The sequence below is a fragment of the Ranitomeya imitator genome, chromosome 5, assembly GCF_032444005.1.
Source record: "Ranitomeya imitator isolate aRanImi1 chromosome 5, aRanImi1.pri, whole genome shotgun sequence".
NCBI lineage: Eukaryota > Metazoa > Chordata > Amphibia > Anura > Dendrobatidae > Ranitomeya > Ranitomeya imitator.
Window position 1 is genome coordinate 716,153,440 of NC_091286.1, and position 18,789 is coordinate 716,172,228.

Genomic DNA, 18,789 nt, shown 5'->3' on the forward strand with positions numbered 1-18,789 from the left:
AGAGGCCTTGGACACATATTTCGATGGATTTCATTTCTGACCTTCCCGTTTCTCAAAAGATGTCAGTCATTTGGGTGGTCTGTGATCGCTTTTCTAAAATGGTCCATCTGGTGCCCTTGGCTAAATTGCCTTCCTCCTCTGATTTGGTACCTTTGTTCTTTCAGCATGTGGTTCGGTTGCATGGCATTCCTGAGAATATTGTTTCTGACAGAGGTTCCCAGTTTGTTTCAAGGTTTTGGCGAGCCTTTTGTGGTAGGATGGGCATTGACCTATCCTTTTCCTCGGCTTTCCATCCTCAGACTAATGGCCAGACCGAACGAACCAATCAGACCTTGGAAACATATCTGAGATGTTTTGTTTCTGCAGACCAGGATGATTGGGTGTCCTTTTTGCCGTTGGCTGAGTTCGCCCTTAATAATCGGGCCAGCTCGGCTACCTTGGTTTCTCCATTCTTTTGCAATTCTGGGTTCCATCCTCGTTTCTCTTCAGGACAGGTTGAGTCTTCGGACTGTCCTGGTGTGGATTCTGTGGTGGATAGGTTGCAGCAGATCTGGACTCAGGTAGTGGACAATTTGATCTTGTCCCAGGAGAAAGCTCAACTTTTCGCTAATCGCAGACGCCGTGTGGGTCCCCGACTTCGTGTTGGGGATCTGGTTTGGTTATCTTCTCGTCATATTCCTATGAAGGTTTCCTCTCCTAAATTTAAACCTCGTTTTATTGGTCCGTATAGGATTTCTGAGGTTCTCAATCCTGTGTCTTTTCGTTTGACCCTCCCAGACTCCTTTTCCATACATAATGTATTCCATAGGTCGTTGTTGCGGAGATACGTGGCACCTATGGTTCCATCTGTTGAGCCTCCTGCCCCGGTTTTGGTGGAGGGGGAATTGGAGTATATTGTGGAGAAGATTTTGGATTCTCGTGTTTCTAGACGGAAACTCCAGTATCTGGTTAAATGGAAGGGTTATGCTCAGGAAGATAATTCCTGGGTTTTTGCCTCTGATGTTCATGCTTCCGATCTTGTTCGTGCCTTTCATGCGGCTCATCCTGGTCGGCCTGGGGGCTCTGGTGAGGGTTCGGTGACCCCTCCTCAAGGGGGGGGTACTGTTGTGAATTCTGTGGCTGAATTCACTCCTGTGGTCACAAGTGGTACTGCAGCTTCTGAGCTTCCTCCCTCAGGTGTTCTGGTGAGCTCGTTAACTGCTTCATTACTTAACTCCGCCTGATGCTGCTATCCTTGCTCCTTGTCAATGTTTCAGTGTTGGATCTGAGCTTCTCCTGATTGTTCCTGTGACCTGCTGCTCTGTATAGCTAAGTGCATTTTGCTTTTTTGTTGCTTTTTTTCTGTCCAGCTTGTCTTTTGTTTTTGCTGGAAGCTCTGAGACGCAAAGGGTGTACCGCCGTGCCGTTAGTTCGGCACGGTGGGTTTTTTTTGCCCCCTTTGCGTGGTTTTGCTTTAGGGTTTTTTGTAGACTGCAAAGTTCGCTTTACTGTCCTCGCTCTGTCCTAGAATATCGGGCCCCACTTTGCTGAATCTATTTCATCCCTACGTTTTGTCTTTTCATCTTACTCACAGTCATTATATGTGGGGGGCTGCCTTTTCCTTTGGGGAATTTCTCTGGGCAAGTCAGGCCTATTTTTCTATCTTCAGGCTAGCTAGTTTCTTAGGCTGTGCCGAGTTGCCTAGGTAGTTGTTAGGCGCAATCCACAGCCGCTTTTAGTTGTGTTTAGGATAGGATCAGGTGTGCAGTCTACAGAGTTTCCACGTCTCAGAGCTCGTTCTTGTATTTTTTGGTATTTGTCAGATCACTGTGTGCGCTCTGATCGCTAAGCACACTGTGTTTCTGGATTGCCTTCATAACACCTGTCATTAGCAAACATAACAAGTAGGCTCCATAGTCTTTAGGGTCGCGATGGGTGGAAAGTTTCATAGTTTCCATGGTATCAGTGGGTGAGTAGCTCCATAGTCTCCATGGTGTCAATGGGTGGTAGGCTCCATATTCTCTGATATTCGTGCATGGATCTCTAGTCTCCATGGTATCAGTGGATGAAGGTTCTATAGTCTTCATAGTCTGTGGGAAATAGGCTCCATAGTCTTTAGGGTCGCGATGGGTAGAAAGTTTCATAGTTTCCATGGTATCAGTGGGTGAGTAGCTCCATAGTCTCCATGGTGTCAATGGGTGGTAGGCTCCATATTCTCTGATATTAGTGCATGGAAGGATCTCTAGTCTCCATGGTATCAGTGGATGAAGGTTCTATAGTCTTCATGTCTGTGGGAAGTAGGCTCCATAGTCTTTAGGGTCGCGATGGGTGGAAAGTTTCATAGTTTCCATGGTATCAGTGGGTGAGTAGCTCCATAGTCTCCGTGGTGTCAATGGGTGGTAGGCTCCATATTCTCTGATATTAGTGCATGGAAGGATCTCTAGTCTCCATGGTATCAGTGGATGAAGGTTCTATAGTCTTCATGTCTGTGGGAAGTAGGCTCCATAGTCTTTAGGGTCGCGATGGGTGGAAAGTTTCATAGTTTCCATGGTATCAGTGGGTGAGTAGCTCCATAGTCTCCGTGGTGTCAATGGGTGGTAGGCTCCATATTCTCTGATATTAGTGCATGGAAGGATCTCTAGTCTCTATGGTATCAGTGGGCGGAAGACTTCATAGTCTGCATGGTATCAGAGGGTAGTATGTATTGTACAGAGTTATATGTTTTGCACTGTTATATATTTTATTCTACTGAATTTTTATGAATCTTTGCCATTTCATTGTTTTAGTACCAGCTTCCATCCCACTAGTGCCTTCCATTACCACCGCTATGGAGGACAAGGAGGATTATGGGTTCAGTGACGCCAACCTAATGCCTTTGGTGACATTTCATGGTGAGTACATCCCTTTCATGTTTTCATTCTGGAAAATGTTTCTTTCTGATTAGAGAATGACATCACATCAAGATTAAAATAGATAAAACTCCGGGTCCGGATGGCATACACCCACGAGTACTAAGAGAACTAAGTAATGTAATAGATAAACCATTATTTCTTATTTTTAGTGACTGTATAGCGACAGGGTCTGTTCCGCAGGACTGGCGCATAGCAAATGTGGTGCCAATATTCAAAAAGGGCTCTAAAAGTGAACCTGGAAATTATAGGCCAGTAAGTCTAACCTCTATTGTTGGTAAAATATTTGAAGGGTTTCTGAGGGATGTTATTCTGGATTATCTCAATGAGAATAACTGTTTAACTCCATATCAGCATGGGTTTATGAGAAATCGCTCCTGTCAAACCAATCTAATCAGTTTTTATGAAGAGGTAAGCTATAGACTGGACCACGGTGAGTCATTGGACGTGGTATATCTCGATTTTTCCAAAGCGTTTGATACCGTGCCGCACAAGAGGTTGGTACACAAAATGAGAATGCTTGGTCTGGGGGAAAATGTGTGTAAATGGGTTAGTAACTGGCTTAGTGATAGAAAGCAGAGGGTGGTTATAAATGGTATAGTCTCTAACTGGGTCGCTGTGACCAGTGGGGTACCGCAGGGGTCAGTATTGGGACCTGTTCTCTTCAACATATTCATTAATGATCTGGTAGAAGGTTTACACAGTAAAATATCGATATTTGCAGATGATACAAAACTATGTAAAGCAGTTAATACAAGAGAAGATAGTATTCTGCTACAGATGGATCTGGATAAGTTGGAAACTTGGGCTGAAAGGTGGCAGATGAGGTTTAACAATGATAAATGTAAGGTTATACACATGGGAAGAGGGAATCAATATCACCATTACACACTGAACGGGAAACCACTGGGTAAATCTGACAGGGAGAAGGACTTGGGGATCCTAGTTAATGATAAACTTACCTGGAGCAGCCAGTGCCAGGCAGCAGCTGCCAAGGCAAACAGGATCATGGGGTGCATTAAAAGAGGTCTGGATACACATGATGAGAGCATTATACTGCCTCTGTACAAATCCCTAGTTAGACCGCACATGGAGTACTGTGTCCAGTTTTGGGCACCGGTGCTCAGGAAGGATATAATGGAACTAGAGAGAGTACAAAGGAGGGCAACAAAATTAATAAAGGGGATGGGAGAACTACAATACCCAGATAGATTAGCGAAATTAGGATTATTTAGTCTAGAAAAAAGACGACTGAGGGGCGATCTAATAACCATGTATAAGTATATAAGGGGACAATACAAATATCTCGCTGAGGATCTGTTTATACCAAGGAAGGTGACGGGCACAAGGGGGCATTCTTTGCGTCTGGAGGAGAGAAGGTTTTCCACCAACATAGAAGAGGATTCTTTACTGTTAGGGCAGTGAGAATCTGGAATTGCTTGCCTGAGGAGGTGGTGATGGCGAACTCAGTCGAGGGGTTCAAGAGAGGCCTGGATGTCTTCCTGGAGCAGAACAATATTGTATCATACAATTATTAGGTTCTGTAGAAGGACGTAGATCTGGGGATTTATTATGATGGAATATAGGCTGAACTGGATGGACAAATGTCTTTTTTCGGCCTTACTAACTATGTTACTATGTTACTATCACTATTAATAGCATGTATGACATCAAAAGTCAGCTGAGATGATCCTGGGAGTGTGGGTCTTGTTAAATGTCCTGATAACCTACTCCTAAGAGCTCTGCTTAAAGATACAGCTACAGTTGTGCTCAAAAGATTACATACCACAGCAACATTTTTACTTTCTTGGCCTTTTTTTTTTTTAGAGAATATAAATGATAACACCAAAACTTTTTTTCCACTCATGGTCAGTGGTTGGTGAAGCTATTTATTGTCAAACTACTGTGGTTTCTCTTTTTAGATCAAAATGACGACCCAAAACATCCTGATGACCCGGATCAAACGTTTACATACCCCATTTCTTAATACCGTGTATTACCCCCCTCTAACATCAATGACAGCTTCAAGTCTTTTGTGGTAGTTGTGGATGAGGTTCTTTATTTTTTCAGATGGTAAAGCTGCCCACTCTTCTTGGCAAAAAGACTCCAATTCCTGTAAATTCCTGGGCTGTCTAGCATGAACTGTGCGCTTGAAATCTCCCCAGAGTGGCTCAATGATATTGAGGTCAGGAGACTGAGATGGCCACTCCAGAACCTTCACTTTGTTCTGCTGTAGCCAATGGCAGGTCGACTTGTGTGCCTTTGTAGCTCATATGTATGAGTGTGTGTATGTATATATATCTATATATGTATACTTAAATACTTATACTAGATGGTGGCCCGATTCTAACGCATCGGGTATTCTAGAATATGCATGTCCTCGTAGTATGTTGCCCAGCCACATACTATATTGCCCAGCCACGTAGTATATTGCCCAGTCACATAGTATATTGCCCAGCCACGTACTATATTGCCCAGCCACGTACTATATTGCCCAGCCACGTACTATATTGCCCAGCCACGTACTATATTGCCCAGCCACGAAGTATATTGCCCAGTCACGTAATATATTGCCCAGCCAAGTAGTATATTGACCAGCCACGTAGTATATTGCCCAGCCATGTAGTATATTGCCCAGCCACGTAGTATATTGCCCAGCAATGTAGTATATTGCCCAGTGACGTAGTATATTGCCCAGCCACGTAATATACAGCACAGAGCCACTTAATATATTGCCCAGCCACGTAGTATATTGCCCAGCCACGTAGTATATTGCCCAGCCACGTAGTATATTGCCCAGCCACGTAGTATATTGCCCAGCGATGTAGTATACAGCACAGAGCAATGTAGTATATTGCCCAGCCACATAGTATATTGCCGAGTCACGTAGTATATTGCCCAGCCACGTAGTATATTGCCCAGTCACGTAGTATATTGCCCAGCCACGTAGTATATTGCCCAGCCACGTAGTATATTGCCCAGTCGCGTAGTATATTGCCCAGCCACGTAGTATATTGCCCAGTCACGTAGTATATTGCCCAGTCGCGTAGTATATTGCCCAGCCACGTAGTATATTGCCCAGCCACGTAGTATATTGCCCAGTCACGTAGTATATTGCCCAGTCACGTAGTATATTGCACAGCGACGTAGTATATTGCCCAGCCACGTAGTATATTGCCCAGTCACGTAGTATATTGCCCAGTCACGTAGTATATTGCCCAGTCACGTAGTATATTGCCCAGCCACGTAATATACAGCACAGAGCCACGTAGTATATTGCCCAGCCACGTAGTATATTGCACAGCGACATAGTATATTGCACAGCAACGTAGTATATTGCCCAGTCACATAGTATACAGCACAGACACGTAGTATATTGCCCAGCTACGTAATATACAGCACAGAGCGACGTAGTATATTGCCCAGCCACGTAGTATATTGCACAGCGACGTAGTATATTGCACAGCAATGTAGTATATTGCCCAGTCACATAGTATACAGCACAGACACGTAGTATATTGGCCAGCCACGTAATATACAGCACAGAGCCACGTAGTATATTGCCCAGCCACATAGTGTATTGCACAGCGACGTAGTATATTGCCCAGTCACATAGTATACAGCACAGACACGTAGTATATTGCCCAGTCACGTAGTATATCCCCCAGCCAGGTAGTATATTGCCCAGTCACGTATGTAACAGGTTAAAAAATAAAAAAGAAACATACTCACCATCCGAAGAGCCCGTTGTAGTTCCGGCGCTTGTGTGCGGTGTCCGGTCCCAGGATTGGTATGAGCGCAGGACCTTCCATGACGTCACGGTCACATGACCGTGACGTCATGGAAGGTCCTTCTCCCATAGCATCTTTGGAAGTGGAACCTGTCGCTTGCAGTGCCGAGGAGAGGACGCGACGACGGAAGGTGAGAATAAGGTTTTTCTTTTATTATTATTATTTTTAACATTAGATCGTTTTACTATTGATGCCGCATACGCAGCATCAATAGTAAAAAGTTGGGGACACACAGGGTTAATAGCAGCGGTAACGGAGTGCGTTACCCGCGGCATAACGCGGTCCATTACCGCCGGCATTAACCCTGTGTTAGCGGTGACCGGAGGGGAGTATGGAGCGGGCGCCGGGCACTGACTGCGGGGAGTAAGGAGCGGCCATTTTCTTCCGGACTGTGCCCGTCGCTGATTGGTCGCGACAGCCATGACAGGCAGCTGGCGAGACCAATCAGCGAATGAATAACCGTGACACAAGGACAGACAGACGGAAGTACCCCTTAGACAATTATATAGTAGATGCGTGTGTATCCTTCTATATTATTTCAAAGCACTCTTTTTCGGTGATTACTTTGTATTTCCATTCATACTGCACCCACACACACAAATGATACACCATTTGAAAGGTAAACTTGCCCCCTTCAGCAAGATGTACAATAACAAATTGTATTGTGGTACCGTGTTAGCCAGAAAAATCAATGTGAATAATTTTCTGCCCAATGATGACAGAAGTATTCTAGGAGTGATACCTTTATTGGCTAACCAGAAAAAATTATTTTTTGGTTAGCCAATAAAGGTTTCACTCCTAGAATACTTCTGTCATCATTGCGCAGAAAAGTATTAACACCCCTTCAGCAAGAAAATAGCTAAACAATCCACACATCCACGATGTCATCACAAAATACTCTTTAAACATTAATTTTCATAAATCTGCAGTAAGGAAAAATTACCAGAGGGTGGCATCACACTACCCCAAAGCATACTACCACAAAGCTGAAACAAATCCTAACATTTGCCCTGGGGACTTTCCAGCTTGCCGAACTCCTTGCCCAACCGATTTCAGGCAGGTACATATAAAATATTTGCTACATATGTGGAAGTAGTATAAAAGTAAAACTTTACCTGTTTAAGACTTCAGCTTTAAAACTGAAGATATAAATGAATGCAGAAAGGGACCATACAGGTTCTTAACCATCAGATTTTCCGTATTATTGGACAGTCATTGAAAAGTCTATCTTCCTTCTAAGGTTGCAGCTTATTGGTGACCTGGAGTCACCTTTGGTTCCAAGTAAAAAACTGCAGTGTTGACATAACTCAGACTGTACATTGTTTCCCGATGGGAGAGATTGGTGGAAACAACCTTGCAGAAATAGAAAAAAAAATCCAACCGTAGGGGAAAAAAGGTAAAGTAATCTGCAGATATTCCTTTTTTTTAAAGGGATATTCCCAATTATTATACAATGGTGTAAATACGCTCAATTATGGGGTCAATTGTCCTTTATCATTTTTACTGTCAAAGTGGCTCTGCTGTACAGGGAGCTGCTCCGTTCACATACATAGGGCTGTGCTGCACTTCCCTACACTGCAGATAGATGGCAGTGCTGCTGTGGTGGGGAAAAAATGCTGCTGCCCCTGTTCTGATCAGTAAGTAAAATACCATTATGTTTAATGTTGGGGGATCTGTTATGATAAGATAATTCAGTACCACAATGGACATAGAGGTCAGAGCACATACAGTGACCTGACAATAACCCAAAAACATAGAAAGAGCTCTGAGACGTGGGAACTCTGCTGACCACAATCCCTAATCCTCTCCAACCACAATAGAGGCAGCCGTGGATTGCGCCTAACGCTCCCTATGCAACTCGGCACAGCCTGAGAAACTAGCTAGCCTGAAGATAGAAAATAAGCCTACCTTGCCTCAGAGAAATACCCCAAAGGAAAAGGCAGCCCCCACATATAATGACTGTGAGTTAAGATGAAAAGACAAACGTAGAGATGAAATAGATTTAGCAAAGTGAGGCCCGACTTTCTGAACAGAGCGAGGATAGGAAAGGTAACTTTGCGGTCAACAGAAAACCCTACAAAAACCACGCAAAGGGGGCAAAAAGACCCTCCGTACCGAACTAACGGCACGGAGGTACACCCTCTGCGTCCCAGAGCTTCCAGCAAGCAGGAAAAAACAAATAGACAAGCTGGACAGAAAAAACAGCAAACAAAATAGCAAAGCAGAACTTAGCTATGCAGAGCAGCAGGCCACAGGAACGATCCAGGAGGAAACAGGTCCAATACTAGAACATTGACTGGAGGCCAGGATCAAAGCACTAGGTGGAGTTAAATAGAGCAGCACCTAACGACTTCACCACATCACCTGAGGAAGGAAACTCAGAAGCCGCAGTACCACTTTCCTCCACCAACGGAAGCTCACAGAGAGAATCAGCCGAAGTACCACTTGTGACCACAGGAGGGAGCTCTGCCACAGAATTCACAACAGGGATCTCCTTTAGGCTGGAGTCACACACAATTGCAGAAATGTTCCCTGAACAGCGATCCGTATGTCATCCGTGTGCAGTGCGAGGAGGTGATATTCTCGCATGTAAGCATCTGTGTGACATCCGTATGGCGAGATTTTCTCGCTGGTTTGCAAAATGGACATATAATGGATCCATGGGATCAAATATTCGTGTTAGCTGGTCACCAGCTAGTAACTGTATGTCTAGGTGTATGAATTGGTCCTAGGCCAGTGAGTCTTTATGTACATGTATTAACCGGTGATCAACCAATATCTCTATATGTACATACAAAACTACTTGAACACTAAGATCAATAAAAAAAAAAAAACATAATACAAAAATTCTTATTCAAAAATGACAAAACTTTATTGGAACACCAATCAAGATACACCGACAAAAAAGAAAAAGACTAGACATGATAAAAACATACTAACATTCTATCTTTCATGGAGATGTTTCTAGACCATTAGTTGTACTTTGGCACTTTGCGGTGTTTATAAACGTATATACACTGTCTTAAATGTATTAAGCATCCTTTTACTTTTTCCAATTTTATATTTTTTCCAATACCATTTGGATTAAATAAATGCACAGCACTTTATTAATTAATAACACTTTTTTTAATCACAAAATAGCATAAAAGCCATCCCACCACGACAAGGTAACTCTGATCGGTACAGTCCTACACTGTCTAATATTAAAACCTTACCATGTGTCAATGTTGACCTCAGTGTGAATAAGGGCAGACAAAAGGTCTGGGCCCAACCAGTGGAACACCAGTCTGGGGAAGCCTTATATACAATTTCCAGCACAGGAGAGGGAGGCCACACCACAGCTTGCACAGAATGCAAGAATACATTGGTTGGGCCCAGGCCTTTTGTCTGCCCATATTCACACTGAGGTCAACATTGACACATGGTAAGGTTTTAATATTAGACAGTGTAGGACTGTCCCGATCAAAGTTACCTTTTCGTGGTGGGATGGTTTTTATGCTATTTTTTATTTTAAAAAGTATTACTAAAAACTCTGTTATTTAAATGCACTTTTTGTTTTTATTTACTTAGTTGCAGCAGAGTTTTTGCTCTCTTTTTCTCTTGTAGGTTTTATATGTTTTGTGGCCAACGTGAACATGCGTTTAAGATTAGCATGCGTACCAACTCAGGTCAAGCTCAATTTTTGTGTTTTTTTTCAGTATCTATATATGTATGAACAGGTCACCAGAAAGTATCTGTTTATGTATATAAAACCAGGGATTCAAGCTTGAGGAGGATAATTTGCATATTCCAGGTGCCTTCTGGGAAAAGCGAAGAGTCTCCCTAAGCAAGAAGATCGTTGGGTACAGGCGGAACCAGCTGCTTGGAAGGCTTCAGGAGGCCTTGTGCACCAGTGATACAGCACTTTGCTCCGTGCTGTTTAAATTGATAGAACATCATTGCAGTGAAGGAAACTATTGCGCAATAGTTCTGGCGCTTAGATCTGCGCGTGCGCAGATCAAGCGTTGGGGTCAGTTGCTTAGGCAACGAGACCCAGAGACAGTAACCACGGCGTCATCACACTTCCGGTTTACGACTTCCGGTTTCGGCACCGGTAACCGCTGGGAACGCTGACACGCGGCCGCGGCTCCGTCACCTGTACCCACACCTGGTATGTGTTACTTATCAAAGGTTTATTGTATAAAATAGGGGCAACACACTGAGAATGTATGCTCTGACCCTGAGGAAGACGCTTTGTGCGTCGATACGCGTCGGTCCAGGACACTGATGGGACTTAGGGATACATTATGCCCGGCACAACTAAAAAGCCTATAGGCCTATGGGTGAGATACCTTGAGGGACTTATAGCCTGAACTTTTCTATTTGAGAGTACCAAGCCTGCTCAAGCGTTTGTAGGTTGCTATAGTTATACTTTATATATTAGTGGTGGTCTATGTCCGATAATGAGTGACGGGCCATTTTTGATCTAGCTGATAGGAGATCATACCACATTTATATAGGCTCTTTTTTCAAATTGCTGAGCCCTGCTAATTCAGGTTACTCCCTGGCATTAGAGTCCTTTTGGCCGATATATTTGTGCATATTGAATTATTGTGTGCCTTGTGTACCCACTAGATTTCTAGGTTGCTTATTGTAACTGTTACTATTGTTTACTGTTAATTTGTATGACCCATCAGTGTACCTTTTGTGCAATATTGTGTTCTTGTTTACATTGTAAGTGTGGACCCGCCACCTCTACCTATGTGGTGGAGGCCTTTTAAATGTTTTTAAAAGTCTGTTTTGTGTTCTCCATGTAATAAACTTATCATTAATCAGTATCCTATTGTGCTGGTGATCCCGCTTTTTTGCATACCTTTTTCTCTTTTTGGTTCATTTCATATGAGTATGCATTAGGAGATCCCATACGTTTTTACTGGACGGTGCCCGCTCTAATATATGTTGTATATAGCTGCTTGGAAGGCATCACCAAACCAGGGATTCAAGCTTGAGGAGGATAATTTGCATATTCCAGGTGCCTTCTGGGAAAAGCGAAGAGTCTCCCTAAGCAAGAAGATCGTTGGGTACAGCCGGGACCAGCTGCTTGGAAAGCATCACCAAACCAGGGATTCAAGCTTGAGGAGGATAATTTGCATATTCCAGGTGCCTTCTGGGAAAAGCGAAGAGTCTCCCTAAGCAAGAAGATCGTTGGGTACAGCCGGGACCAGCTGCTTGGAAAGCATCACCAAACCAGGGATTCAAGCTTGAGGAGGATAATTTGCATATTCCAGGTGCCTTCTGGGAAAAGCGAAGAGTCTCCCTCAGCAAGAAGATCGTTGGGTACAGCCGGGACCAGCTGCTTGGAAAGCATCACCAAACCAGGGATTCAAGCTTGAGGAGGATAATTTGCATATGCCAGGTGCCTTCTGGGAAAAGCGAAGAGTCTCCCTAAGCAAGAAGATCGTTGGGTACAGCCGGGACCAGCTGCTTGGAAAGCATCACCAAACCAGGGATTCAAGCTTGAGGAGGATAATTTGCATATTCCAGGTGCCTTCTGGGAAAAGCAAAGAGTCTCCCTAAGCAAGAAGATCGTTGGGTACAGTCGGGACCAGCTGCTTGGAAAGCATCACCTTACGGCGCGCAAATTTTTGCCTGTAGGACATTATTGCAAGAGAGCTTGGCTGAGTAGATTACACAAGAAGGAAAACACACAGCAAGTCAGCAGGATCTAGGAGCAACATGGCAGATGTGACAACCTACATGGTGAGCTGCAGCATGTGCTACATGTTCACAGATCGACCAGAAGAAGAATCCAATTTCACCTGTCAGAAGTGTAGACTAGTGGCCCTTTTAGAAGAAAAGGTGCGGGGTCTGGAAGAAAGAATAGCAACTTTGAAACTCATCAAAGAGAATGAAGACTTCCTAGACAGAACAGAAGCATCTCTACTGGTCACAGAAGGTGAAAAAAGTGTCAGAGAACCTCCAAAAGCAGATGAGTGGAAGCATGTGACCAAAAGAAGCAAGAAGACCATGGAGAAATCACCAACCACACAACTGAAGAACCGCTATCAAATCTTTGTAGAGGATGAAGATGGCACACCTAAGGATGAAGCAATACCAGCAAGCAAAAAAGAAAAGGGCACACAGCAACAAGTGACAGCAAAAAGTACAGCCAAGAAGCAACGAAGAGTGGTGGTGGTGGGAGACTCACTACTGAGAGGCACAGAAGCAGCCATCTGCAGACCGGACATAACCGCAAGAGAAGTATGCTGCCTTCCAGGTGCGATGATCAAGGATGTGACCGATAGGATACTAAAGCTCTTCAGCTCCAAGGACGTCCACCCATTTCTTCTGATACATGTTGGCACCAATGACACGGCAAGGAAGGACCTACCGACAATCTGCAAGGACTTTGAAGAGTTGGGGAAGAAAGTAAAGGAACTAGATGCACAGGTAGTTTTTTCTTCTATCCTTCCAGTAGACGGGCATGGCACCAGGAGATGGAACAGGATCCTTGATGCGAACAACTGGCTAAGACGATGGTGCAGACAACAAGGATTCGGATTCCTGGACCACGGTGTGAATTACTTGTACGATGGACTCCTCGCCAGAGACGGACTACACCTCAATAAACCTGGGAAACACACATTCGCCAGAAGACTTGCTACACTCATCAGGAGGGCGTTAAACTAGAAGAAGAGGGGACGGGAAGAAAAACATTAGACTCGAACAAAGAAGACCCAGGAAAACATACTCAGAAGGGAGGTAAGAACATTTCTTAAACAATCCACAGTGAGGAGATTGGAACAAAACAAAATCCTCTAAACTGCATGCTCGCAAATGCCAGAAGCCTGACAAACAAGATGGAAGAACTAGAAGCAGAAATATCTACAGGTAACTTTGACATAGTGGGAATAACCGAGACATGGTTAGATGAAAGCTATGACTGGACCACGGTGTGAATTACTTGTACAATGGACTCCTCGCCAGAGACGGACTACACCTCAATAAACCTGGGAAACACACATTCGCCAGAAGACTTGCTACACTCATCAGGAGGGCGTTAAACTAGAAGAAGAGGGGACGGGAAGAAAAACATTAGACTCGAACAAAGAAGACCCAGGAAAACATACTCAGAAGGGAGGTAAGAACATTTCTTAAACAATCCACAGCGAGGAGATTGGAACAAAACAAAATCCTCTAAACTGCATGCTCGCAAATGCCAGAAGCCTGACAAACAAGATGGAAGAACTAGAAGCAGAAATATCTACAGGTAACTTTGACATAGTGGGAATAACCGAGACATGGTTAGATGAAAGCTATGACTGGGCAGTTAACTTACAGGGTTACAGTCTGTTTAGAAAGGATCATAAAAATCGGAGAGGAGGAGGGGTTTGTCTCTATGTAAAGTCTTGTCTAAAGTCCACTTTAAGGGAGGATTTTAGTGAAGGGAATGAGGATGTCGAGTCCATATGGGTCGAAATTCATGGAGGGAAAAATGGTAACAAAATTCTGTTACAAACCCCCAAATATAACAGAAATCATGGAAAGTCTACTTCTAAAGCAGATAGATGAAGCTGCAACCCATAATGAGGTCCTGGTTATGGGGGACTTTAACTACCCGGATATTAACTGGGAAACAGAAACCTGTGAAACCCATAAAGGCAACAGGTTTCTGCTAATAACCAAGAAAAATTATCTTTCACAATTGGTGCAGAATCCAACCAGAGGAGCAGCACTTTTAGACCTAATACTATCTAATAGACCTGACAGAATAACAAATCTGCAGGTGGTCGGGCATCTAGGAAATAGCGACCACAATATTGTACAGTTTCACCTGTCTTTCACTAGGGGGACTTGTCAGGGAGTCACAAAAACACTGAACTTTAGGAAGGCAAAGTTTGACCAGCTTAGAGATGCCCTTAATCTGGTAGACTGGGACAATATCCTCAGAAATAAGAATACAGATAATAAATGGAAAATGTTTAAGAACATCCTAAATAGGCAGTGTAAGCGGTTTATACCTTGTGGGAATAAAAGGACTAGAAATAGGAAAAACCCAATGTGGCTAAACAAAGAAGTAAGACAGGCAATTAACAGTAAAAAGAAAGCATTTGCACTACTAAAGCAGGATGGCACCATTGAAGCTCTAAAAAAACTATAGGGAGAAAAATACTTTATCTAAAAAACTAATTAAAGCTGCCAAAAAGGAAACAGATAAGCACATTGCTAAGGAGAGTAAAACTAATCCCAAACTGTTCTTCAACTATATCAATAGTAAAAGAATAAAAACTGAAAATGTAGGCCCCTTAAAAAATAGTGAGGAAAGAATGGTTGTAGATGACGAGGAAAAAGCTAACATATTAAACACCTTCTCCACGGTATTCACTGTGGAAAATGAAATGCTAGGTGAAATCCCAAGAAACAATGAAAACCCTATATTAAGGGTCCCTAATCTAACCCAAGAAGAGGTGCGAAACCGGCTAAATAAGATCAAAATAGATAAATCTCCGGGTCCGGATGGCATACACCCACGAGTACTAAGAGAACTAAGTAATGTAATAGATAAACCATTGTTTCTTATTTTTAGGGACTCTATAGCGACGGGGTCTGTTCCGCAGGACTGGCGCATAGCAAATGTGGTGCCAATATTCAAAAAGGGCTCTAAAAGTGAACCCGGAAATTATAAGCCAGTAAGTAACATAGTAACATAGTAACATAGTTAGTAAGGCCGAAAAAAGACATTTGTCCATCCAGTTCAGCCTATATTCCATCATAATAAATCCCCAGATCTACGTCCTTCTACAGAACCTAATAATTGTATGATACAATATTGTTCTGCTCCAGGAAGACATCCAGGCCTCTCTTGAACCCCTCGACTGAGTTCGCCATCACCACCTCCTCAGGCAAGCAATTCCAGATTCTCACTGCCCTAACAGTAAAGAATCCTCTTCTATGTTGGTGGAAAAACCTTCTCTCCTCCAGACGCAAAGAATGCCCCCTTGTGCCCGTCACCTTCCTTGGTATAAACAGATCCTCAGCGAGATATTTGTATTGTCCCCTTATATACTTATACATGGTTATTAGATCGCCCCTCAGTCGTCTTTTTTCTAGACTAAATAATCCTAATTTCGCTAATCTATCTGGGTATTGTAGTTCTCCCATCCCCTTTATTAATTTTGTTGCCCTCCTTTGTACTCTCTCTAGTTCCATTATATCCTTCCTGAGCACCGGTGCCCAAAACTGGACACAGTACTCCATGTGCGGTCTAACTAGGGATTTGTACAGAGGCAGTATAATGCTCTCATCATGTGTATCCAGACCTCTTTTAATGCACCCCATGATCCTGTTTGCCTTGGCAGCTGCTGCCTGGCACTGGCTGCTCCAGGTAAGTTTATCATTAACTAGGATCCCCAAGTCCTTCTCCCTGTCAGATTTACCCAGTGGTTTCCCGTTCAGTGTGTAATGGTGATATTGATTCCCTCTTCCCATGTGTATAACCTTACATTTATCATTGTTAAACCTCATCTGCCACCTTTCAGCCCAAGTTTCCAACTTATCCAGATCCATCTGTAGCAGAATACTATCTTCTCTTGTATTAACTGCTTTACATAGTTTTGTATCATCTGCAAATATCGATATTTTACTGTGTAAACCTTCTACCAGATCATTAATGAATATGTTGAAGAGAACAGGTCCCAATACTGACCCCTGCGGTACCCCACTGGTCACAGCGACCCAGTTAGAGACTATACCATTTATAACCACCCTCTGCTTTCTATCACTAAGCCAGTTACTAACCCATTTACACACATTTTCCCCCAGACCAAGCATTCTCATTTTGTGTACCAACCTCTTGTGCGGCACGGTATCAAACGCTTTGGAAAAATCGAGATATACCACGTCCAATGACTCACCGTGGTCCAGTCTATAGCTTACCTCTTCATAAAAACTGATTAGATTGGTTTGACAGGAGCGATTTCTCATAAACCCATGCTGATATGGAGTTAAACAGTTATTCTCATTGAGATAATCCAGAATAACATCCCTCAGAAACCCTTCAAATATTTTACCAACAATAGAGGTTAGACTTACTGGCCTATAATTTCCAGGTTCACTTTTAGAGCCCTTTTTGAATATTGGCACCACATTTGCTATGCGCCAATCCTGCGGAACAGACCCCGTCGCTATAGAGTCACTAAAAATAAGAAATAATGGTTTATCTATTACATTACTTAGTTCTCTTAGTACTCGTGGGTGTATGCCATCCGGACCCGGAGATTTATCTATTTTAATCTTATTTAGCCGGTTTCGCACCTCTTCTTGGGTTAGATTGGTGACCCTTAATATAGGGTTTTCATTGTTTCTTGGGATTTCACCTAGCATTTCATTTTCCACCGTGAATACCGTGGAGAAGAAGGTGTTTAATATGTTAGCTTTTTCCTCGTCATCTACAACCATTCTTTCCTCACTATTTTTTAAGGGGCCTACATTTTCAGTTTTTATTCTTTTACTATTGATATAGTTGAAGAACAGTTTGGGATTAGTTTTACTCTCCTTAGCAATGTGCTTCTCTGTTTCCTTTTTGGCAGCTTTAATTAGTTTTTAAGATAAAGTATTTTTCTCCCTATAGTTTTTTAGAGCTTCAATGGTGCCATCCTGCTTTAGTAGTGCAAATGCTTTCTTTTTACTGTTAATTGCCTGTCTTACTTCTTTGTTTAGCCACATTGGGTTTTTCCTATTTCTAGTCCTTTTATTCCCACAAGGTATAAACCGCTTACACTGCTTATTTAGGATGTTCTTAAACATTTCCCATTTATTATCTGTATTCTCATTTCTGAGGATATTGTCCCAGTCTACCAGATTAAGGGCATCTCTAAGCTGTTCAAACTTTGCCTTCCTAAAGTTCAATGTTTTTGTGACTCCCTGACAAGTCCCCCTAGTGAAAGACAGGTGAAACTGCACAATATTGTGGTCGCTATTTCCTAAATGCCCAACCACCTGCAGATTTGTTATTCTGTCAGGTCTATTAGATAGTATTAGGTCTAAAAGTGCTGCTCCTCTGGTTGGATTCTGCACCAATTGTGAAAGATAATTTTTCTTGGTTATTAGCAGAAACCTGTTGCCTTTATGGGTTTCACAGGTTTCTGTTTCCCAGTTAATATCCGGGTAGTTAAAGTCCCCCATAACCAGGACCTCATTATGGGTTGCAGCTTCATCTATCTGCTTTAGAAGTAGACTTTCCATGCTTTCTGTTATATTTGGGGGTTTGTAACAGACCCCAATGAGAATTTTGTTACCATTTTTCCCTCCATGAATTTCAACCCATATGGACTCGACATCCTCATTCCCTTCGCTAATATCCTCCCTTAAAGTGGACTTTAGACAAGACTTTACATAGAGACAAACCCCTCCTCCTCTCCGATTTTTACGATCCTTTCTAAACAGACTGTAACCCTGTAAGTTAACTGCCCAGTCATAGCTTTCATCTAACCATGTCTCGGTTATTCCCACTATGTCAAAGTTACCTGTAGATATTTCTGCTTCTAGTTCTTCCATCTTGTTTGTCAGGCTTCTGGCGTTTGCGAGCATGCAGTTTAGAGGATTTTGTTTTGTTCCAATCTCCTCACTGTGGATTGTTTTAGAAATGTTCTTACCTCCCTTCTGAGTATGTTTTCCTGGGTCGTCTTTGTTCGAGTCTAATGTTTTTCTTCCCGTCCCCTCTTCTTCTAGTTTAACGCCCTCCTGATGAGTGTAGCGAGTCTTCTGGCGAATGTGTGTTTCCCAGGTTTGTTGAGGTGTAGTCCGTCTCTGGCGAGGAGTCCATCATACCAGTAATTCACACCGTGGTCCAGGAATCCAAATCCTTGTTGTCTGCACCATCGTCTTAGCCAGTTGTTTGCATCAAGGATCCTGTTCCATCTCCTGGTGCCATGCCCGTCTACTGGAAGGATAGAAGAAAAAACTACCTGTGCATCCAGTTCCTTTACTTTCTTCCCCAACTCTTCAAAGTCCTTGCAGATTGTCGGTAGGTCCTTCCTTGCCGTGTCATTGGTGCCAACATGTATCAGAAGAAATGGGTGGACGTCCTTGGAGCTGAAGAGCTTTGGTATCCTATCGGTCACATCCTTGAT

The 18,789-nt window shown here is 43.1% G+C and overlaps 1 protein-coding gene across 1 annotated transcript in view; it reads left to right on the plus strand.

The window, feature by feature from the left end:
- The window catches only part of LOC138681001 (T-cell differentiation antigen CD6-like), a 361,581-nt gene that overhangs the window by 219,343 nt on the left and 123,449 nt on the right, over positions 1-18,789 (plus strand). The window contains exon 9 of the mRNA XM_069768182.1: positions 2,766-2,870. Coding sequence (XP_069624283.1) covers positions 2,766-2,870 — 105 coding nt within the window. The remainder of the gene's footprint in view (positions 1-2,765; positions 2,871-18,789) is intronic.